This window comes from Toxorhynchites rutilus, chromosome 2 (genome assembly GCF_029784135.1).
Source record: "Toxorhynchites rutilus septentrionalis strain SRP chromosome 2, ASM2978413v1, whole genome shotgun sequence".
Lineage (NCBI taxonomy): Eukaryota > Metazoa > Arthropoda > Insecta > Diptera > Culicidae > Toxorhynchites > Toxorhynchites rutilus.
Genome location: NC_073745.1, coordinates 127,931,231 through 127,955,799, shown reverse-complemented (window position 1 = coordinate 127,955,799; position 24,569 = coordinate 127,931,231). Strand labels below are relative to the sequence as shown.

Sequence of the window (24,569 nt, the reverse complement as noted above, 5' to 3'; positions counted from 1 at the left end):
TAAACAATCCATTACGGATTCGCGTCGACGGTATAGTGCTTCGTGTTCCATTGGCGTTAGGCAAAAAGGATAATGGGTGGAGTAAGACAAAGTCACACAAAACGTAAGAAAACAAAATTGACTTTCTCGTACCAAATACGTATTCTACGAATTACGCATTTCATATATTAAATAACATGATGTAACTATTTTCGTTCAAATTTTAACAACTTCATACTGTCTTCGGGTGTGAAGCCACTTAAAAGAGAGTTGATTGATTCATGCCACGGCATATGTTGACACTGTGCCTTCGTCTTCATGAATTGTGTAGTTCAACTGGTGTGATTTTTCCTTCGTTATTGCACATTGATTTATTTCAGGTTATTTTACATTAAAATTCATTCTCTAAAGTTTTAAATTCAAATTATTAAAGTGTTGATGGGAATGAAAATTCCAGTGATTGCGGTGATTTTACCGAAACTCAAGATTGACGATTCGGTGTGCAAATCAACCCCTTGAGCATCGCACCGAAACGTTAATAGCATTAATATTATCGGGAACATGTATCGCGAATTCGTGCAGGACGAACGCCAGATGAATGAGAAGCACATGCACATGCACTTGCTGAACGATTGAAAGAGCAGCGCAATCGCGATTTGTATCAATCTGTATCGTCTAGTTAGAGGAAGTGCTGTTAATGTCAAATTATGTTGCATCGCTTTCCAATGTGATAGCACGATTGACTAGAGCGAACATTTGCTGTATTGTTTGGATACATAAATGCGATACGCCAATATTTCCAGAATTGTATTGTGCATGTGGCAAAATCAAACGGCCTGTTGCTTTCAAATAATGTCATTTGTTACGAATATTATTATGTATTTTATCTGATATTTGAAGTAATTTCTTTTCAAATAAATCTTTACTTGGATTAATTCACTAATTTTGAAATTACAAACAAGAATACAGATTCAAAGGTGAATTCACCATTGAAGTATTTAACACTACAACTAACAGTTTATATGGTAACACAGTAACACTATTTTATTTTTGCAAAATTCAATTTTATAATTCAACATAATTGCCTTCGATACAGCGATTATAGCGATCTTGCAACTTTTCGATACCATTTTTATAGTACTTTTTCGGGTTTTTTTTTCCAAAATAGGTCTCAGTTTCGGTAATCACTTCATTATCGGTCTTAAATTTCTTGCCAGTGAGCATTCTCTTCAGTTCTGCGAACAGGAAATAGTCGCTGGGGGCCAGATCTGGAGAATATGGTGGATGCGGAAGCAATTCGAAGCCCAATTCATGCAATTTTGCCATCGTTTTCATTGATTTTTGCATTTTTTTCACAATAACAAAAGTTGCTTCACTCTCAATGCTGTAACTCTCGAACCAATCGACCGATTGCTGTCAAATTTTGACACGTATCCATTGAAAGATGGTGCTTTGTGATAGTCAAGTAGGCGTCATCTAAACGTCAACCTTATGAGCATTTCAGCCGAACTGTTAAATTCTCAGAAATCGCTACACAGAAGCCGAAAACGATGGAGCCAAAGAAATCAGTTGCAAAAGAAAAAAAGCTGAACATTAGCGCGCAAAACACGAGAAATTTTGTTTTTGTTTTAGCAAATCAAATATCAAATAGTTCTTCTCAGAATTCGAAATATCTTTGAAGCGAAATAATATAATAATTTATATTATTTTTTCGATCAAGTGCAAATAAGAGAAAGTTGAAGATTGTTCTTCCAACCCAGTAAATATCTTCTTCGCATAGGAAAGTATTAGTATTGGTGTGACATAAAAACCTTATATATTGTAAGAAACTGTTCTTTAAGCGTGAGATTATGTCTTGCGGGAATTTATTGGGGGTAAAACATGGACGAAGGGCGCTGGTTTGTCGTGTTCGTTCAAACCGGTGACCAACAAGAAGAGTACTCCCAAAGTTAATTTTTAGCTCATGTTATGGCATCCCGATTTATTACATTAAATGAGCTAAAAAATAACAGAGAATGTTCTACTCCCCAATACATGTATATCATTTGTATAATATATATATTGGCTCTAGCAAATATGAGCGAGCGAAACAGGACACACATTTAAATGAAAACATATGAAAGCTTTTCGTATAGTTTGCCAAATACACGGTCCAGACAGAGAAAGATATATTCTCGTCAATGTTCTTCTTTATCCTCTTGGAAAACACTTTCCAACTTCTTTTTATGATGAGGTGTAATATTATCATGCTTACGTATATCAGCACTAGCAGCTATATGAATAGCGTGGACGTGTGAAATAGCTTTGCATTCCAGCCGGCCTTGGTTCGATCCACATTGACGTCGTATGATTTTTTTTGCACAACCCCATATAGAATGAGAAAAGAAAACAGAAAGAGATGTCTGCTCGCATACGTACAAACCTTTTCTTAAGCTTTTAAAACAGCTCATTATTTGCGCATTTCACCCAGATAAATACAAAATGGCATCTCTGCCAACGCTAGTTTGGGTGTAGAAAGCTGTTGCTAATGTCGTTGCGACTGCCCGAAAATAAACTGAATTCTCACAAAAGCCGAAAAAGTCGGAGCCAAAGAAATCAACAGCAACTGCGAAAAAAGCTAAACATCATCATGCATAACACGAAAGGTTTTGTTTTTAGCAAATCAAGTATCAGATAGTTCTTCACAAATTCAAAACTTCTTTAAAGCGAAAAAGTTTATCGAATACTGTGGCCATACACATTCTTTCAATCAATCAAGTGCGATCAACGTAAAATTACGTCTTTCGGAAACATATTAGGAGTACAAGATAAATCTTGAGGAAGACAATTTATTCCCGCTCGAGTCTCGCCAGCAAACGATGTTCACGCAACAATTTCTCATGCGGGAAGTGGATATTTTGAGGAAGGGCAGAGTGAGCGCAAAACTTACGCAGACCGATTGAAAGTGACAGATATTTTATCTATTGGTAATGGTAAACAAATCATATCACACACAAAGATGGGGAAAGAGTTTGAGAGTTAGTGACATGCAAACATGAGATAGCGGAGAATAAATTTTACATCAGTTTGCGTGATTGCTTCTTCTGTTACATACAAGTTGATCATAGACGTTGTGCACAACGACAATCTTGCTTTGCCAGTCGTGTCTTTCATCACACGCATATTAACCATGACTGAGTTGAAATTCCAAGCAGGTACCCATATTTATAGAATTTTGGGATTTCAACAATTTTTTTATTGTCTTAAATCATTGAGACTTAACACTTCTTCAGTTCATCGACTTTACCAATAGTTTGCTTTCAAGGCATATTACTCAGAGATATTTGATCTTTCGAATGAAGTGATAATCATGTCACTTCGTTCAGTCGACAAGAAGGTATTAACCCTTTCACTACGGCAGTGTGCTCCGTCGGAGCGCTACCGCTGAACGGAACACTGCACCGAAAAGTATGCATAACGCATTGGTGTGATTGATGTGCAGTATCTTCCTGATGTCGTCTATAGACGACGCTCGAAGCGAAAGGGTTAAAGCTAAAAACCTTGTACCCCCAACATATCGCTCTCGTTTTCGAAAACACCCCCTCCTTCATTCATCCATTCAAAGAGAATCGATTCAGATGCAACTTCAAACAAATGATCACTAAACCAACAGTAGTCCTACGTCAACCTTGCGGTTATACCACAGATATAGCCCGCTGTCAGTTTTTCCGAAATAGTGTTCTTGTGAGCGTGGGAGATGTCAGTTCGCTAAGGGAACAATACTACTCAGATGTTCAATAAGGTCAGTGTTTCAGTGCCACTCTAGACAGCGAGCAATCTATGCTGCAAATTAATTTGACAATTTGCCCACATTTGCAACCATTCGTTCATCGTCCCTTGTCAGTGCTAACAAATATTTGTACTGAAGAATTCATTCTTGAAATTCTATAATGTTCATCCTCGCCGACATAGTGTAAAGTTCAACATCTTGTTTTGAAAAAAAAGGCTTGAAAAGTTAAAAAAACACTGAAAAGGTGAGCAAAGTTAGCGTAATTAGCGAGGGGAGATGAAATATACCAGATATAGAAAAATACGACACCGGAGTTTTCTATTAGGTGGCTCCAACTGGCAATGTAATCCTTCTCGTAATAATGAATTATTGGAAACTTTGTTTTGACTACTAGCAAAGAATTCAAGTTAAAACGAAATAGGTTTTACTCTGCAGCATACGTGGAAGAGTTTTGAACATGTTTACTTTCGTGCTTGAAAAATACGAATTGTCGAAGCTTACGGTGACATGCTGCTCTTGGAAAATTGCTGTTCTTTAAGTGAATAAAAAAATTATTAAAATTGTGATTTTGATGTGAGGATGTTATGAAGAGCATGGAAAAGATGTGGACAGTGAACGAATGTGACACTCAGGGCAACAACTAGCAGAATGTGACTCAAAAAGCCATCTCGATACGGTTGAAGGACATGGGAATGATCCAGAAGATCGGAAAGTGGGTTCTACATAAAAGACTACAGGAAATCATTTCTCCATCGGATTATGACTGACGGAAAGTTGATTAGAATCCTAAGTGATAAAGATCTTTGGTAAATCCAAAGGAACCATCAACATCGGTTGCACGGTCAAATCGCTATGGAAGAAGTACAAAACTGTGTGTTTGGTGGGATCAGAAGGGTTTGATCCTCTATGAGAGTTACTCATATCTTGCAAAGCTGTTAATACTGAACGTTACCGACAACAAATGATCAATTTCAATCGAGTTTTTGGTGAAACCCAACCAAGACTACCAAAACAGGCAACACAAAGTGATTTTGTTGCATGATAATATTACATCACACACCGCAAAACTGGCCAAAAAATGAGGAACAGTTCTGAACGAGGAACACAGCTGATCTTTTGTTGTGGCATCCCTAAATGGCATCGAGAGCTGGGAAAATGTATAGCTATCGATGAAAATGTTTTGAACAAAGTAGAGTTTTTCATTTTAATGAAATAAATGTGTTTCCCGGTTTCATACTTGTACAAATGGTAAACTTTACATTTCATCGCCATTACCTCTGGAGGTAGTCAAATCTACCTGTTTCCTCGTGCAGTCGCATTTTTTCGTATCCTTATGTTTACAGTAATATAATCGCGATCAAAGCGATTTCGTCTCAACTTTGTTTCGTTCTTGTGATCATCTTAAAATTCTGGCACTGCAGATTTTGAGAGTTTTCTTCAAAACACAAATACCATTTAGAAAAAGCACTCAAATTAGCAAACCACATGTCGCAGACAAAGTTCGATTGTGCTTTTGTGTATTCATTCCTTCAACATTACAACATTAAGATCAATTATTTAGAGAGAGGTATTATAACAGTGAGAATGAGAAACGGAGAAATGGAGCAAAACCGATAGTAATTACATCCACAGCAGCTAACACACCGACCAGCAGCAAGCAGTTATGAAACGGTCTTGAAGAGTGAGTAAATCAATTTCCTAGATTGCATGAAAAGATTGCAAAATTCCTCGGTGTTGGTTTTGCGATTCGAACTCGTGCGCTCCACTTGACAAACGCAAAAAATAGGAGAAAAAAAATCCATTAATCAGTTGTAGTGCCCCATTACATCTGATGAACAACACCATAGTTACTGACTCTTGAATGTTGGTGCGTTTGGGTCTTAGCCGCACTAAAGGCGTGTGTTTGTTTTGATTTGGTGTTTTTCTTCTGCAAAACACGCGGACACTCTAGCGATTGCTGCTGCTTGTAAACAAAAGATGTTACTGTGTTGCTGTTCGGTGGTGGCGAATAGAGGAGCAGGCATCTAACGCGTCACTCAAACCAACAATCCGTAGAGAAAAGCACGTGCTTTTCGCGCGACCTCATGTGTTGTGTCGGCATACTGAGGGAATATGGACCATTCATGGATTGGCCAATGTGTGTCTATGTGGATACATTAAAGGGGATGTATGTATGCTGTGGTTGGTTTCATACAGCAATTGATGTTGTGGAACGGAGTTTGTGCGACTCTCTGTCGTGATGATTATTATCATTATTGTTTGGTGCGTTTTTCTGAATATTTCCTCGTTGCATTGCCATGTAGAACTGTCACACTGCCACTAACGGACCGTCGAGTGTGAAGTCGTGGTTGTGCCTCCTGCTGCTCAGAGTGGGTACCACTGTTGCTCTTTTTTGTTGTATACACACTCACGGCCGATAGAGGACCCTTTTGGTTTGATGTCTGCAAACGGACTGCCGTAGTATACGCACATACACACATACACGTAGAGTCAATATTTTCCGGCGAGGAGCTGTATATCCTACAGAAGGCTCGCTGAACATCGGTGACCAAATCTTCACAGTGAGTGTGCCATATAAACACGAATTCAGCGGATAGCCGTGTAAAAACAAACACCGATAATGATACAAACAAAACACAGCTGATTTTGACAAGTGTTGTTTCTCTCCATCCTTTGGTGTAGCGATCTTCCTGAAAGCAATACCACTAACTTCTGTTGTGTGGTGTTACATATGATTGAGCGCAAGCTATAAACAACAAAATTTCAGTTGCAATAGAGAGCTTCAGTTTTCACCGTTCCGAATGTGTTTGTGCATTCCACTTGACATGGCTGTTAAATAGTATTGTGGTATTCTAGGAGCGGAAATTCTGCTTTCAATTTCTTTCGTCGTGATGCGGTGAACGCATTTGTTGCCGCACGTGTTGCTGAAGAGTATGTTATTGAAATGATTACCGGCATAAACACATCAAATTACAATGTCAGCGATCAATCATTCTGCTCCGATGCGTCTTTATGTCATGTAGTCATCAATAAATCATGGTTACACTCGCTCGAAACAATAGGTAACATATATCGGATTGGCGAACGAAGAAAAAAAAGTTTATTTATTTCTCGTGCAACACCTGTGTCTAATGTCGATTAACGTAACGAAATTCAATTAATTCTTATTTTATCTCTCATGTAGCCTTGCTCATTCAACTCGACCTGTTTTACCACATGTTTGCTTCTTTTTCTCTCTTTTCTTTTTTCCATATTGTGTTCTGTTGTTGCGTCGCGCGCTACCTGTGTTTGCGTACAAAAAACCACAACCACAACACCATCCAACATCAACAAAAAAATCACTTCATCAAAACCACCGTTCCTTCCAAAACAAAACACCATCTTTGCCCACAACCACCACCCTCTACCACCATCCTACCTGCCGTGGTCCGTTTTGTCCTGATAACAGATGCCATACTTGCAGCTGCCGGACGGTGCTAGCATAATAGTGCAGAAGGATGCTAAGGGTACAATCACGCACGCCTCCAACAAGGGTGCGGTCCGGCGGATGATCGTGGTCAACGATCCGTCCGCGTTACAGCAAGGCACAACACAGCGGTAAGTGACCTCTTCTCATCTCTTTATATTTTTTTGTTCCACTGGTTCGTTCCCAACTGCATTATTCCTGCTGTAGCTGCTGCGGCGGCGAACAGCCCAGTGTTGTGATTCAATTTCGCAACCACACGACGATTCCTCTCATCATCTCACGATGATTTATTGTCTGTGCACTTGTGAGCGCGTCTTCCCCAACCGCCGCCGCCGCGTCCCGTTGAGTAATGATTCTTATTTTGTTTTGTTTTTGTTGCATCTTTTTTACAGCATTATCACCACCAGTGGAACTACAGCCACCGTTACCACTGGCCATCCGGCAGTTAAGAAGCACGAAGTTATAAGTAAGTACACCCGATTCCGCGAAGGAACGGTTAGGTTCAATGAGCTTCTAGAGTGAGGTCACCCTCTTTCGGCTAGTAGTTTTGTTGTTGCTAGCTCTAAATTGCATTCAATGCAGCAGCGCAAGTTGCATTTCTCACCGGTAAAGGGAACTGAAATAGGCTTTTGATACTCACTGGTAATGGTTTAATTAGTAGGAAACATTGGTTGTTATCTTAAATTATGCCTGAAATAAATTCACCCAAAACCGGTAAACTGGAGAGTGACCTGCGTAACGACCCTTTCTTTTGACCAAAATATTGAAAGTTACTCAAATAATACTTTTGCCACATCACAATAAAAACAAGAAGACTCTAATGAAACCCTTAATGTTTCAAACCGTACTCTGTTGCCCGCGTCTTCGCTTTTGGACAAGAGCAACGATTCCATTGAGCAAACCGAGCCAGACAATAATCTTCACTACGATTTTCCCTCTTGCGATTTTGGATATCTTTATTCTCCTGTACTCTCGCGCAGAATCGTAACTCGTATACTCATAGACTGCGGAATGTCTGTTGTTGCCCTCATGAAGATTCGCCACCGTTTCTGTCATTCAAAGTCCGATAGGGATTTTGCGTCTTGGGTATCTTGGAGAAATGCGACACAAAGTAGTATTTGAAACTGTTTATGCAGTAATTCCATGAAAAAAAAATCATAAAAATATATACAACCGTTTTGTTTTCGCCCTTAGGGTGCGTAATTCAGAATTGAGTGGTCTGGAAAATCTGTTTTGTCAATACGTTCATTTTTGGAAATTTATAGCTTTTGAACCTCTCAACCGATCTGCGATTTCTTAAGGATATTTTAGTAGACTTATTGGAAAAAAAAACTATATGGCAACCCAAACGCCTTTTTAGACGGAAACTTCATAAATGCTTGTTTTTTGTAATTTGTAAGGTGCCGGACTAGTCGAGAATGTGATCGTGCATTATTCTACAGATGATATTTTTAACATAAAACATCAAAGTCACAAGAACATTCATTTTTCTTTTCCCATTTTCAAGCCGATTTATAAATTCAAATTCAAAAGTTTTCGAACTTGAAAAATGCCCGATTTCCGATACTTTTTTTAAAAAATCAAAGGTATTTGAATTATAAACCGCGCCCCGAAAACCACAAAAATATTGTTTTCGGAGTCATACCTATATTTTTTTGTGAAGAGATCGAGAATTAAAAAAATAGGAGGAATTTTAAATAGAAAAACAAAAAATATACAAATATACAAATATACATATACATTTAGTATATGAAATTTTGATATTTTATGTAAATCATGCTGAACATTCTAAACAATTATATAAACAACTCGGGTTTCTTCTAGTTCGATGCCTCGCAAATAGTTTTCAATAAAGTTTTTACCAGGGCCTGAAATCTTGGAGGATGAAAAATGAAAATCGACTCCACTTAGTAGCTTCGCTTCGACTAGGACTACTTCGGCATTCGCCGTCAACATGATTTGAATTGACTAAAAAATTAATTGACGAGCGTTGAGAGCGAGGATGGCTGATGAACTATTCTAGTCAATGGTTATTCTAATTGACGTGACTAATGAAAACAAATATACCTCTTCATTCAACCTGACTTCAATCCACACTTCTACTCCCCCTGACATGAATTTTGTTACCCGCGTACACAATCTTAATTTACTGTCAATATTAAGTCCATATAAAGATTGAGTTCAATTTTGCGAAAAAAAAACATACAGAGAAACGGGTTTATATCAACAAAATTCACAAATTTGTCAGTGTTTCTGAACACAACACCGCACGCTATTTTATATGTGTGAGTTTCGTGTACGATGCAAAAAAAATCTAGCTCACCTTAAGTAGATGTCAAACGACGTTGAACTCAAACATCGATGCATACGTGATACATACGTGATACATGTGAGAGAGAAACGAATTCATTTTGGGGGAGTCACTACAATATGCATTGAAGTCCATTTGACGGGGAAGAATGAAATGCAGTGAGTTAGAAACAAAACGCCCGAATGACTGTTGAGTCATGTTGACGGAAAAACTGCTGGATGAAGCCAAAACTCATTTCCAATTGCCAATTTTTTATTTAACTTTGGCGAGCCCTGGTTTTTACCCAAAATTAGGTATTTGAGCTCCCGCATATTTTGTCTGAAAAATCTACCGGAATACTTTTCATTTGCATTTCAGAAATCGTAAATAGGTTTGAGCGATTCAGAAACTACAAATTTGAAAGGAAATATGCGCAATGGCGAAACAGAGGAATTTCCAGCTCACCCTGATTCAGAATGTGTCTTAATTTTTGAAAAGGAATGAATATACGAGTTTTTTTTCGATAAATCTTTTTTTCGTAAAATTACTATATTAATGATTCCGGTCAACGGTAAACAAAACTCATCGCTCTTTTTAGACATTGTGAATAAACTTAAACTTTCATTCGTACTCCATGCAACTTTACCTTCAAAGACCACAGTGGACCTGATTATAAGGTGATATATTCCGGAAAGTGACACCTGCGTGTGGATGTTATCTGTATCGCTTTCGTCAACAAACACTACAAACTATCAGCCACGTGTTCAACGAGTGAATGCGAATGCAGTGTACGAGCGTAAAAAAACGATTTAATCCATTTAATCCAATAATCATTTGTTTACTGATTTTACTCCCGTCTGCCTTGTTTTGTTTGGTATGTTCTTTAAAAGCGTATTTAGCAAAGCAAACCTGTAGCAAAGAGTGACTGTTTTGCTTACATTCTTTAAAATATATACCGGGAGTTGTTTTTAAAGACATAAGACTGCTTTATTTACCATCTAAATTTACGTTATCGCCCCAAAAATAGGCCCATTCTGAAAAATTACACTTTTCCAGGCGAACAATTCTGTCATCGAAATATTTTTTTATAACTGTATTCATGAATTGCCTTCAATTCACGCGGTTTAATATTTCCAATGCTGTCAAAACGGATCCCACGAATCGGTAATTTGCGTTCCGGAAATAATAAAAAGCGACACCCATATCTCATGGCCAGTAATTATACGTTGGATGGGTGTGGGATCAGAATTTGATCGTTCAAGCATCTCTTCAGCCCCTTGATTGCAATGAGCTTTTTGAAAAAAGCTTTTTTGACACTAGTCGTGCTGCGATTTTTCTCATACCGAAAAAAAACAACCAAAATATGACGAAAAATCGCCGAGTCAACTTGTTCTAAATGACGCGTTAAACAAACTAAAAGACAGATCGCATCCCTTTCAGATTATTTATTCCTCAGAAATGCGGTACACTAGAATGGTTCTGCGATAGCGGAATGCTGGTGAATGATAATAGATTCAAGATAATTTCCTTTGGTCGCTTCAACAGTCCCGTATTCCATCAATATAGAATGGAAACGTCAAGACTGCAACGTACATAGTGCATCTATGGTCTGGGATTGATTCGAAGCCCAGATTCAACGATGCTCTGTACTGGGATTCATTCGCCGTTATGTGTACGAGTTCCTCTATATTCACGCTTCGAAGATATTATAATATTGCTTGGTTCATGACATTCTGGAGTACGCTACTTTGTTTGCTTTCCCTTCTATGCAGTGAATGCCTTGATCAGGCTTCTCACTATAGTCAATTTCGCGGTAGTGGAGGGCATTAATCACGAAGGTTTTGGATCGTCCCAAGTACTCTGCAATTTCGCGTTGGTTGCGCATGTTTTGGACATTTTGCGGATGACCATCCGCTGTATTTCCGTGCTATTATGCTCGCGACTCATTTTTCGTTGACTGCAACTAAAAATCGAGAATTAAAACCTCACATACTTCTTGTTTACATGATAAATACATACCAGGATCCGAAAAACACAAAATACCACCGAGAAACAATCAATTTCTACAAAAATCGGTCGAAATAACACTCGAAATAGCCGAAACGACGAACTGGTCTTAAATTTTATCGCGTCATTATAGTTGTTAAGTATGCTTAAAACGCATTTTTTAATGAATGACTATTGTTTTAACTACAGATGTTACACTTTCTTTTTTTGCTTGAGCAGTGGTCCTAATGTTATGTCCGACACTGTATGTCCCGTTCGAACGATAATGAATATGCCCATGCGTGCAGTTTCAATCGTCAATTGAAAGCGTTTGCCTTCCCAATTCAAAGCGAAAGAATGAAATAGATGAATCGATATTTCAGTATGATTGTAAAAAATTACTCTGACTGAAGAGAACGGAACAAGTAAAAAAGTAATTTTCAGCTCTTTGTTTCGAAATTGTTAAGTTGTTATTGTTGGTTGTGGGAACTGGCTACGTGCACATACAGGCAGACGATTTTATTTCATGGCGACTGAAGCGACTATTGGAAGTTCCGCTTCCACGCATCAGCTGTCGTAGACGAATGAACAAAATACAGTGTCTTTCAGATTAAACGCTCACGCAAAAGATCCTTATGAAATTTTTCTTTCGCTCCGTCGATAGTAACATTGCATTCCCTACTTCGGGACGATAATATTCGGCTACTCGTTCAGTTTGATCGGAAGGTTTTTAGTGTCACGATGTACAACTTACAAGAACGTGTATTTTTAGTGAAATCGTATTATTCGAGCAATCGAAGCCTTAATGAAACTTTGTCCTCTTATGGTAAGAATTTCATCATTTCTCGTCGTCGATTACTTCCTTTCTGGGTACGTGAAGGACCGTTGCTATGTTAATAAGCCACAAAATTCGCAGGAACTTAAACAAGAAATAACTCGGATTTTCAACAGCATCGAAGTCGTACTGTTAGAGTTGTGCATGAAGAATTTTGTTCACCGTCTAAAACGCGTTATCGAAAAAAGGGGTGGTCACATCGAAAATTTCCTAAAATAAGCATTATTTTCGTTTTAAAAAATAAAAAACGGTTCACTTTTGTAGAAGTTATTAAAATTCGTTGCGTGAGCGTTTATTCTGAAAGACCCTGTTCATGTATATGAAGAAGTATTCGTGTACAGTGAACGACGGTAACTATAAATGTCGCATGCGATGACATGCTCATTATGCGGTTGCAGTTAATAGATCAATCGAAAGGCTGTCATAGGAAAAACAAGGTGACAGCCTTGTAAGTATACTCGTGGGCAGTGTCTAAGAATATCAACAAATATTCACGAGTAACGAATATGATTTTATTTCAGCCCTCATTATATTGATGACAATAACAAACGAGTTCATTTTGTTCATATCGCTGATGCATTTTATCGGCATTGAGTGGAGCTCATAACTTCGCTGTTATTTATACTTTGAATATCAAAAGCAACAAATTGATATTCCTCACATTCGAAACGATATTCGTTCTGGCATTGATTTTGATCCAAAAATCAAAAATAAAATAAAATTAGTCAGGCTGGACCATTTAGAAAACAAAAACGCCAGAGCTCGATGAAACGATCTTTGCAAGAAATCGCGCAGGATTTTGTTTGGCGAGACGGTAACAACGGCATCGCGAACGATCCCTAAACATCGTATTGCAATTGAATAAGAATTGCTCCTGGACTCGATGGTCAAATGTATTACAACATATCATAATCTTCTTGTTGCCTGCGTTGATTTGGAAGGACTTAAGCATCAGTACAATCCGACCTACATAAAAACCAGCCGCACACAGCTACCTCTGGTTAAAAGTAAACAACAGCTGATATTCGTTTGGCTAAAATGAAATTCAGTTCTGGCATCCTGAATAATCAAGATGAAAATGACATTGGGTGGAAAAATAAACATCAAAACATATTGATGAACAAAAGTTCATTTGCTCATATTCACTAGTTGTTTGGATCTGTTATTTTGATTTTCGTTTGGAGTATATAGACTTTCGATGCAACCTAGCCTGAAAATATAAGCTTTTGAGCTTAACGAAGATGATTTTTTCAACACTGCTCGTGGGTATATCACCGATGATCAGTGCTGCAGAAAACAGGTTCGTGGATAAACGTTTGCTACATTCATTCGAACTTTTGGTTCAAAAACATTGAGTAAACCTTGAGATGTGTTACTTGTGAGTAAAATGGGTATACCGAATCGGGCATTAGACAAAATGCATATGAATTTCCATCAGTGCTCAGAACGCAACCAAAGGCGTGTTATTTGACGTAGAAATTTCAACCAGGTGCTAATAAAAATAACGCAAGTAATACTACGTTGAGACAGCTAAGTTCCTCTAGAAACGCAATGGCAAGGGGACTGTTGGGTTCCTAAACGATACGTGTCAGAATTTAACGGCAATCTTCTATTTAGTTAAACTTATTACAGTAGCTCGATTAACGATATTTTCATATTTTATAAATAATATAAACAAAATCATTTTGCGATAACCTTCTAGGTAAAATTTTTTCGCAACGATATTTCATGGAAACCGTCAGTGCAACGATAACGAAAAAACATAGGGAAACAAAAACCATAAATCATAAGAGATTCCGCGTGTGAATGTAATTTTAGCGGTTTCAATATTAAGCAGTTCGAGTGGTTTAATTTTCAGAATTTCATATCTCAGTATGCAAATTAACATCAAAGCGATTGTACCAAATAGTTCATTTGTGGGTGAAAAATTTAAATTATAGAGTGAATGGAGTGTGAATGGATTGGAAATCAATCCGGTTAACTGTAACAGAAACATGATATATTGCTTTCCTCTATTAAATGAAGTTCACTGAGAATAAGATACCAACGTACCACGAATGATCAGTTCCTAGTTATGCTAGTAGAACGGGTGAAGATAACAATTGAACACGCCAAAACGCGACAACTAACGAAATTGACGAAAAAGCAAAGTTCCATAAACAGTAATCATTAATATTCCTCCGTCACGACAGTATTGACAGCATTGAATGCTTTGTATGTTCAGTTGTTGGTTATTTCGTCTTTGACGCATTTTCGGTCTCGAGGTCCATCGATAAAATCAATTAACTGATTACTGTTGGTTCTCATACTTTTTGTATTGCTCCTCAAGCAATTATCTTCAAGTTGTGTGCGATGAGTCAGACGAATCCGAGTTTTGGAAGAGCGATGGACCAACTAGCGATGTAGATGAAATGAATCATTATTTGTGCTAGCAAATATTCAAAAACTCAAATCAAACCAGGCAAAAGTTTGCAGCTATAGTAGCTTACGTCTAAGAAATGCAACTCCAAAATATTTTCCTTAATTATTCATGAGCACATCATTAGTCAAAACAATCCGCATTCAGATTGCACAACTTTCGTGTGGACCAGGATGTCTCATCCCCTGCCTTGTTGCTGCGTTGCTGCGAAGAATATAAATCTCGTCACATTAATCAAATTCTCATCGCCCATTCATGTCTCGGTTGTACACAAGTACAAGAAGTATCGCACCTGAATGAAATAATTTATCGGGAACAAATAATAGAAATGGTGGGGAAGCAGCAGCGCAAATGCGATCGCAACCCGCTGCTTCTCTTCGGTTCTTCGATGAATTTTATCGTCTTGTAGTAATCGCTCGAGCAGCGAGTCACTATTGATTTTCTATCAACGAAACAGACAATTTGCAGAACATATATAAAACGAGAACAAACGAATTGTACCGGCAGTAGCGAGCAGTTAAGTTGCCAGCTTTTTACCGCCCGCCCGCGCAATGAGAGCCATTGAGAACAAGTTGTAAATATTTAAAACGAAAAGTGGTGATTGCATGACAAATCCTTTACGACCGACCGGAGTTCCTTTTGCCCTTTTCTTTTAGTGTGAAATGCTTCCGCTCTATTATTAATGAAATTCCAGGATAACCGTTAAAAGTTCGCTTCTTCGTTTGTTGTTGGCTTTAATAACATGGTATTTTTTTCTTCTCTTTTTTCCTCTCTTAACCAACTTTCTGCAATCTAACTATGCGCACGGAACACACATAAATATTGTATATTGGAATTCATAAACTCTTCAACCCGCAAAAACACACATGTCACCATTAGACCAATCTAATTCCGCCTTAGCGAACGGAATCATTGATTCGAAGACGAAAACAATCCTTACCACGTCGGGAGGGGCTGGTGGAGGCGCTACCGCATTCATGTCCCCGCTTGGACCAATCCAGCTGACCGCCGAGGAATGCAACGATATCCTGATGAAGCGAGCGGCGGCGGCCGTAGCGGCGAACAATCAGCACGCCATCACAACCAACACCGATGGACACCATGCAGGTATGTTAAACGAGGGGGTTGATGTATAATGAGATCGTCATGTTTCTTTGAAACTGTTTATGTCGTTTTCAGCAATTGCCGTCCAGGTGCAGAAAGTTATCCAAGGTCTTGAGGACGGGGAAGATTCACAGGCCACCACATCCACACACCAGTTGAAGATTGAACCGAATCTAAGCATTTCCCCGAAACTGGAAGCCGTTGAAATTGATTATGTGAGTATTACAATTTTAGGGTGTCGACTACCTGGAAAAACCCTAAAATTAGGGAATATCAGGGAATTTCGTCTCCAATCAGGGAAATAATACAATTCCGCCGATTAGGATTTCGATTATCGCTGTAATTAGAAAGTTGATGATGCAAAAAAATGTATCTGACTAGTTTGACTCTCTGTAGGGTTTTTTTTGGTATATGTTGTTCGCTTTTGCCTGTAGGTGAAGTTAGTCCTTCAGGAGTATAAATAGCGCAAAAATAGACGGCTTCTACAATCAAGCTGTTTTTATTTTAAACGCTTGCATTGACAAACGATCAATTTTCGGATGGGGATAGAAAAAAGAACTATAAAAGAAAACTTAATGGAATAAACTAACATAATTTTATTGACCATGTTAAAAGAAGTACAGTAATCGTTCGCTAACTGGTCCTGGTTTAACTGGTCTGCTGTTTAACTGGGCGAACGTTAACTGGTCTTTGGACCAGTTAAAAAGCAGAATTTCGTAAACAATCTACGCCATATTCAAATGGAAGATTTGCTGTGAGGGGCATTCGAATGTAATTTAAAATGTTATGAGAATAGACATTATTTTCGCACGACAAAAACATTGATGAAACTACAGAAAAATAATTTTCTCAAATCATATGTCATACCTGTTATCGCACTCAATGCGAAACATCCATTGGAATCCTTTTATTTATCCAATTACAGGAACAATGCGAATCAAACAATTCATTGAAGTTTCCCTCGATTTTATTTGACGTTTAACATGCCGGACCAGTTAAAACGCGAATGTCGATAAGTGGTCTTCCCTTTTCGCCCAGTTAGTGAATGTTTACTGTATTGCGACGCCCTATCGCTGTCGGAAATACAGTTGTTGGCATGTTTTTCAGTTCTTTATTATTAGTTCCTCCTCCGTTTTCGCCACGAAATTATTAGAATAGATCTTCCGCTTCAGGTTTGCCCAGGAGTTCTCGATGAGACGTAGTTGGAGGACGTTTGGAGGATTGGCGGTCTTCGGAACAACATCTATCTTCAAGCGGTTCATCTCCCCACGCGTAAAGGGCGAGGCCAGGTCCAGCCAAAGCACCACATTCTCGCCGGATGATATTTTTGGATGAAGGAGGCAACTTTCGGCAGGCAGTTTGTGCTGTAAATCTCCTCGTTCACCACAAGTCCCGAACAGAAGGAGAACGGCTTTGACATCCCGTTTTCGCTGATGGTTAGCCATAGAAGCATCTTCTTTGGGAACTTGGTGTGGGAGTACTTCACCTTGGAACTAACCTCTTTGGTGGGATACGTGAAGTAGCTGTTCCCTGTCAGTCATTGCCATCCAGCGTTAAATAAGTCTCGTCGTCCATGACGACCGCGACATTCCGCTTCATCGGAAAAATCATCCTCCATCACTTTCAGCATTTGTTTCTGGGTCACAGCTTCCTGTCCCGACACGACACGGTTTTGACTTATGTTTCCAAATGATGATGTTCATCTCCGCTAGGATTTTTTACTGTCTGATCCGTTGCTCCGACCTCCTGGTCCAAAGCCCGGAACAATGTAGCCACCTTTCCCTCCGTCTTCTGCTTTAGCTCCAGCTACGATCGCGTCGAACCGTCCCTGGCTTCCGTTCAATGCTCTCATTCTTCTCCAGGAATGTAAACATATTATAGAAAACCGGAACGGCCGTGTCCGGCGCACTCAAAGTACTTGACGATGTTCACTTATTTCGTAATGCTATGGAGCTCCCAGTGCGCACGAAACTATATGCTTTGCTGTTACTTCCGCAGTTCAACTGATAGCGTTGTCAATTTTTTTTTAAACTCGTGGGTTACTATGATTGACGATGAACAAGTGGTCCCATCACCAGGTGTTAAATTTGCATGAACGCATGAAAAATTGGTGAAATTTGTCTATTTTACTTCAGGTAAGGGTTATTTGGTATATATTTTGTGTATCCTTCTAATAAGTTTTTAATAAATTGTTTTCTATGTTCTTCTTCTTGGATGGCACAAACGTTCCGTGTGGAACTTTTCTTCACAACATAGGTATTACTTGTGTCATATTTATTAGTAGTACTCAGTTGTGATTTCTATGCCGGATAACACGCCTTGAATGTATTCTGGATTGGTGAACTCTATAATATGCGTGACCACAGTGCAAGTCGAAAAAAAATTATTTGATGAAAAATCCCCTGACCAGAACGGGAATCGAACTCGAACCCCCGACGTGATAATGTGTGGCGCTAACCACTGTTTTCTATGCTACAGAATTTATTACTATTATCTGTAACATAGGAAGCAAAGCAGTATTAAGTACGAAATGGCAGGCAAAAGCACCCTCCAACGCATTTGGCTGCAAGATCTGAAGTTATTGTTGCAAATCGACATTAACCCATCAGTGCCCAGCGTATGAAATTTAACACGCAAAAATGCCCGTTTTTGAAAAACTGTTTTTGATGAAATTAAAGTGTTAAACGCATTTTAAATGATACCACATGACAATTTAAAAGTGTTTTTTTTTGTGTCAGTGTCATTTTTGTTGTTTTGTTGTATATTGAAGCTTGCAAAGTTCGAGTTTAATGGAGTCGCAAAAGCAAACATAAATTTATCAAAGTTTTACCTCTTACAGGATTCTAAATTGCTCAAATCTGTGACACAACACTACTAGACGAGTGTAAAAAATGATATCTAACAAAAAATCCGAAGAAAATTATGAAACCGCAAAAAAATCTATGTTTATTTTTGAGCGTATGAAATTTCATACGCTGTGCAACTACGGCATATTTTTTTCTCAATAGGATATATCAGCTTCCCAATAATCCGGAGGAGCTGTACAATTATCTGATTGATTTGGACGAAGACGCTTTCGAAAAACATTGAACGAGGCCAATCACAAGAATGCTACTCTGGCAGCAGCAAGAAGTGGAGAGCCAGACACTGGGAAAAAATGACCTTAAATTCGGATGCAGATGCAGCCGTTGTTCTTGAAGGACAGTCACCTGATCTTAGTGATCTCTGCTCCAAACATAAATGGTCTGCGGTCTGGTCTGGCCATTACCTATTTGACGCAGATTTCGTCGAACTAATCATCACAGAGACAAATAAGTACGTACTGCTAAAAGGAGATACAAGATTCCGTGTGATCGTACCGGAAATGTACAAATTTCTAGGTATTGAACCGTGGGACAATTATGCGTAGAACGGCAGTACACGAAATTGTCAATAAACCATGAAAATGGTTGTTGAAGTTGAATTTTATGAAATAAAACCGTTTTGTTCGATATTCAAAAGATTTCCATTTTTGATACTGTATCGGCTCAGCGTATGAAATTTCATACGTCAGATATCTCAACTTCCAAAGAACTCCAAACCAAAATATTGCGTTTCCCCCCCTTTTCGGGACAAACCTAGATGGACTAGAAAGTTTCATGCCATTTGAATCAAGTTCTTGTACACCTGGGCAGTAATGGGTTAACCAGGATTCACACAAAGAGTTCGAATCAGGCATCTTCAGATTGTGGTGCAACTGATCACTTACTTGTACAATCAATACCTGCAGTTCAATTTCAACCAATTCTCTTCGTTTTTCCTTCGCGGAAAACTATTGATAAATTCATGCTTAAAAATCGTATTATCAAAGCTGAAATCCTGTGGTACCTGAAAACAGTTATATGTTAGGGAGGCGATCTGGCGTAATGGTAACATTCGTACTTCGCACGCTAAAGGTTACGAATTCAATTCCCACTTCTTCAAAAAAATGGAATTAACGTGACGAACCTGCCAAATGTGTCGAGAGTCACTGTAATACACAAAAAAAATGTGTCAGTTATGTGGCACTGCTGAAAAAGACATTGTTGTATTGAGAAGGTAGTTTCATGACATTCAGCAATCTGAGAAGGTCCATCTAAGACGTGATAGAATTAGCTTAATGGTGATGTTTGGCATTGTCCCGTTTTATAAATCTGAGTGCGATAAAACTCTGCATAATACAACCCATATTCCGTTTTTACAGCCAACAATCGACCTCAAATACTGCCACTTTGCAATCGATTTATCGACCTTTTATATGCATTCATCGAACAACTTGACGCCACTTTCTAGCCAACATATGCAAGCAGGGTTGCCAACTATTATTTTCAAAAATCAAGGGGAATGAAAATAAAAATCAGGAGAAATCAGGATGTTCATATTTTGTTGTCCGGAAATTTCGAACCGATTTTTGGAAACACTAACTCATGATTTTCATAGGCAGACATACAATTATTCAAATTTATGTGCACAGTTCTGTTCCACGATCATTCTCCATCTTTCACACAGCTTAAAAATTTCATCCTCTCAGAATATGGTTGCTTTCTCACCGAAAACTGTTTGATATACAAAAGTAAGATATTTTCTGTACTGTCCATAATGTCGAAGATCGTATGTTTGAGAGAATTTCGCAGGGACCTTAACCTGTGATAATCTTAAAGTGCAATATCCGGTTAGATTAGATGGTGGGATAGCACATTCCAGCCAGACTCCAACATAAATTGTCGTGTTGGCAAAGAGACATGAAGTTTGGCGTTGCTCTGATGGAACTCGACGGCTATCGCATTGACTTATTCTGGAAGTTTTTCTAGTTTGTTGCTAGCAGTAGTTGTGGGAATTTATCGACTGTTTGATTAGTAGAAGCTCATAATGGATCTTCGAGAATAAAGAATAAGTTCAGCTTCGAGATCAGTTTCGTAAGATTATACTAATGATGATGAATTTTCATGTAAATATCAGGAAATTTATTGACACAGTTGTAAAGTTACTACTAGGACTACGTGCTTTGATTATTCAAAAGCAACAAGTAATTATTTTCATTCAAAATATAACGATTTAAAACTGCCTTTGGGCATGCTAATCTGATAGAGTATCTTTTTTTCACGCCAACTTCAAGCTTAAATAAATGTCGACAGGGTATCTTCGATAAAGCGAATCGCTTTGGAATATATAGATAATAAACAAGATTTGTAGGCTATTATGATAATTCTCAATTCCAACCAGAAAATCTTCGTATATTTATTACGGATAATTTTCATTCTCAGGAAATTCAGGAGTAAATCTCTATGGTACACACATTTGGTAGCACTAATAAGGACTAATGAATGAATGCTTTCACTGAGTGAGTTGAGCGACCGTTATGCGAATCAATAAAAAGCGCAGCAGATTTTCTAACTACCTCTCAGAATTTACATGTTATGTTTATTGCTCGCTGTCTAGAGCGGCACTGAAACACTGAACTCACTGAATATCCAAGTAGATTTCCAGTGTCTCTTAGCAAAATTACACTTCCAACGCTCAAAACAATGCTCCAAAGAACACTCAGAATGGCAACAGAAAATCGGAATTGAATCGGGTGTGTGTTAGGGTGGCGATTTTTACCTTCAATACTCCGAAGCACGCAACTCTAATAGTTTCTTAACATCCGGCTTGAATTTCGCTGCGTTTTCACGTCACTTTTAGCCAGGCAACAATGCTTGAATTTAATAAAAAAAATTTATTGATCGGAAAAAGTCACAAACTACTCATCCACGAAATATCAATCATACTGCTAGCGAGTTCGAGTGTTTAGTTAAATTTTCCTCATTGGCTTTCTTAGGGCCTGAGGCGAATGAATTGAGAAAATCTCAAAGTCTGAAAGCCTTTATAATTCAAAATATCATCATCATTACGCCAATACGACAAACTCTCTTTCAGCAAAAATTATAAAAATAGCTTATTGCGAATACACGTGGCACACCGCGAATATTCTTCTCGTGCTAAGCACAGTGCGGCCCGAGGTGATGCCATATTTATTTCCCATCAACGTTATCTATTTGATAACGCATAAAATCAACAATTCCTACGTATGATTCGACTATACACAACCAAGCTTTACATAACGGTCTGAAAACTAACGCGGTCGTACTATTTAAGATTTTTCTTCTGCTGTGCTTCTTCCCGTAAGTGCAAGCTCTGCACTATGCTTACTTCGCTCATATTCTGAGAGTGCACTGCAAACTCAACTGATCGAAAAGCGAAAAAAATGAACAGAGTAGCAAGAAATCTGAGATTGGCCAGGCCGAGCACAATATACATGGTGCTTTCACGACCGTCCGACGACATGCATCTGACCGATCTTGACTTCGATGGATTTTCAAGCATATTTATAGATTTTTTTTTGTGATTTTAACATCTTGTTTTCAAAGCAGTTTTTGAGCTACGGAAAAAAAAGTTTTTGGGTCAATAAGTAATAAACATCACTCATGCATCTTCTGTCTTTCGAACGCGATTGTCATACCACTTCGTTCGGCCATTAAAGAAGTATTTTCGCTGGAATCTTTGCACTTCAAACGTAACGCTCTCGTTTTCAATGTTTTTTTTCGAAAAATTTACCTTGAAAAAGGCTAATTTGGAAAAGTAAGCTAACTTTATCGGCCTCAAAAAAGGCCAAGGCCAATTCTCGTTACCGTCTGGCCGTTAGTCGGATGACTGATGGATCGTGATTCGCGAATAGTTTGTTTATACACAATAAATTGAAAACGGGCGGAGAAAGAACATTGCCATGGTTCTGATTACAGAGGCTTTTCCCTATTCATAAACACGGCTCATTGTTCCATAACATTGCTGAGCCATTCGAAAATAAATTTAGTACAAAAAAAAAAGATCTACACCTACAGAACTAGTCAAACATTTGGTTATTAGTCTGTATCTGGATTTTTCAGAAAAATACAAGAAAATCAGAAAATATTGGGGAATTTGTTTTTCGAGTTTTGAGCCGACACCCTGTTACAAATAAATATCTTCGTACAGACCTTACTAACAAGCTCTCTTCATACGCAGAATGAGTATGTTCAACAAGAATCGGACACACCAACACCAAACGTAGTACCTAAGGAGCGTCCCTATTCATGTGATCAGTGTGGAAAATCTTTCCTGCTGAAGCACCATCTCACAACCCATGCTCGGGTTCACACTGGTGGGTATCGATAGATCAACGATTAGATCGTATCGAACATCAATAACCATTTTTTTCCATTTTATCAGGTGAACGACCACACGTGTGTGTCCATTGCGGCAAAGATTTCGCTCACAAGCATTGCCTGAACACCCATCTGTTGCTGCATTCGACGGATCGTCCCTACCAGTGCCAGGAGTGTAAAAAGAGTTTTACCTTGAAGCATCATTTGCTGACGCACTCACGCGTCCACAGCCGAGAGCGACCCTTCGTGTGTCAGGAGTGTGGTCGATCTTTCCCACTGAAACGCCATTTGGTGACCCACAGTAAGTTCCACGCCGGAGAGCGCCCCTATGTGTGCGAAGATTGCGGGGAAAGCTTCGCTCAAAAGGAACATCTAGTTATGCACTCGCGATTCCACGGATCGGTCAACCCGTTCGTATGTCCAGACTGTGGTGCAACGTTCCCACGTAAGTTCCAACTGGTAAACCACGGAAAGCTTCACGGACGGATTCCGCACTCGTGTACGCTGTGTGGAAAAGAATTCTTACAAAAACGAACCCTTGCCGCTCACATGAGGTAATTGTGTAAATAGCTGGTCATTGAATGGCGGTAATCATTTAAATTTCTTCTTTTGTTTATTGAAGAATCCACACTGGCGACCAACCTTTCCCGTGTATTGCTTGTGGCGAAGGATTCCGGACCAAATCCGAACTAAACGCCCACAATCGATTAACCCACGGAGGAGTTAATCCCAATTCGTCGAACACCACCATCATTACGACAAACACAGTGGTAACGAGCAATGCTCAACAACAGGCCCAAGCACAGCAGCAACAGCAGCAGCATCATCAACACCAGCAGCAACAAGCTCAACAACAAGCACAGGCTCAGGCACAAGCTCAACAACAGCAGCAACAACAGCAGCAGCAGCACATTGAAGTTCAACAGATTCAACACCACCAAGGACAGCAGACAGTACAGGATGTTAACACGGGCAACATCATCACCACGATTGCCACTGGCCAGAGCTCACCGGAAACTTCTCCCCGGCCTCAGTATGCCTGTCGCGAGTGTGGAAGTGCTTTCAATAGTCGCGAGGCACTCGCGCTCCATCTGCGTTTGCATACCGGCGATAAGAGCTTGATGACAGATCTTTGTGCATTGACCGCAGCTATTCCCGGCCATCTGTTCCCAGCCGTCAATCAAGGTACTGAACTGTTTACCGGTTGCAGTTAGATATGGATAATTTATTTTGCTTTTACATAACTAATAATTGCTTCCAACAACAAATGCCGCATTAAATAAATTCATGTTGGAAATATCATCATAAAATGAAAAATATATCCAAAACCTATGACCCGGGATGAGCTCAGACAGCTAGCCTGCCCTGAAATCAATCCAGCGATAGTTTTAGCCATATTTTCATATGTGTATAATGACAATCATTCTTTCAAAATTATTCCATCCAATTTGTAGTATGCTAATATTTTGTATTACATAATTATAATACAGGACAAATTCGTCATTCTCATATATTTTTTGTT

General features: G+C 38.8%; 1 protein-coding gene across 8 annotated transcripts in view; it reads left to right on the top strand.

Annotated features, from left to right (window-relative positions):
- LOC129764169 (zinc finger protein 569) overlaps nt 1-24,569 on the top strand; it is a 76,783-nt gene that overhangs the window by 41,588 nt on the left and 10,626 nt on the right. For 6 of the 8 annotated variants that reach the window (XM_055763004.1, XM_055763010.1, XM_055763007.1 and 3 more), the window contains 7 exons: nt 7,197-7,345; nt 7,607-7,680; nt 15,624-15,851; nt 15,924-16,063; nt 22,908-23,043; nt 23,112-23,601; nt 23,670-24,232. In XM_055763004.1, the coding sequence (XP_055618979.1) occupies nt 7,197-7,345; nt 7,607-7,680; nt 15,624-15,851; nt 15,924-16,063; nt 22,908-23,043; nt 23,112-23,601; nt 23,670-24,232 (1,780 nt within the window). The remainder of the gene's footprint in view (nt 1-7,196; nt 7,346-7,606; nt 7,681-15,623; nt 15,852-15,923; nt 16,064-22,907; nt 23,044-23,111; nt 23,602-23,669; nt 24,233-24,569) is intronic. The other 2 variants (XM_055763006.1, XM_055763008.1) reach the window with 2 other exon arrangements.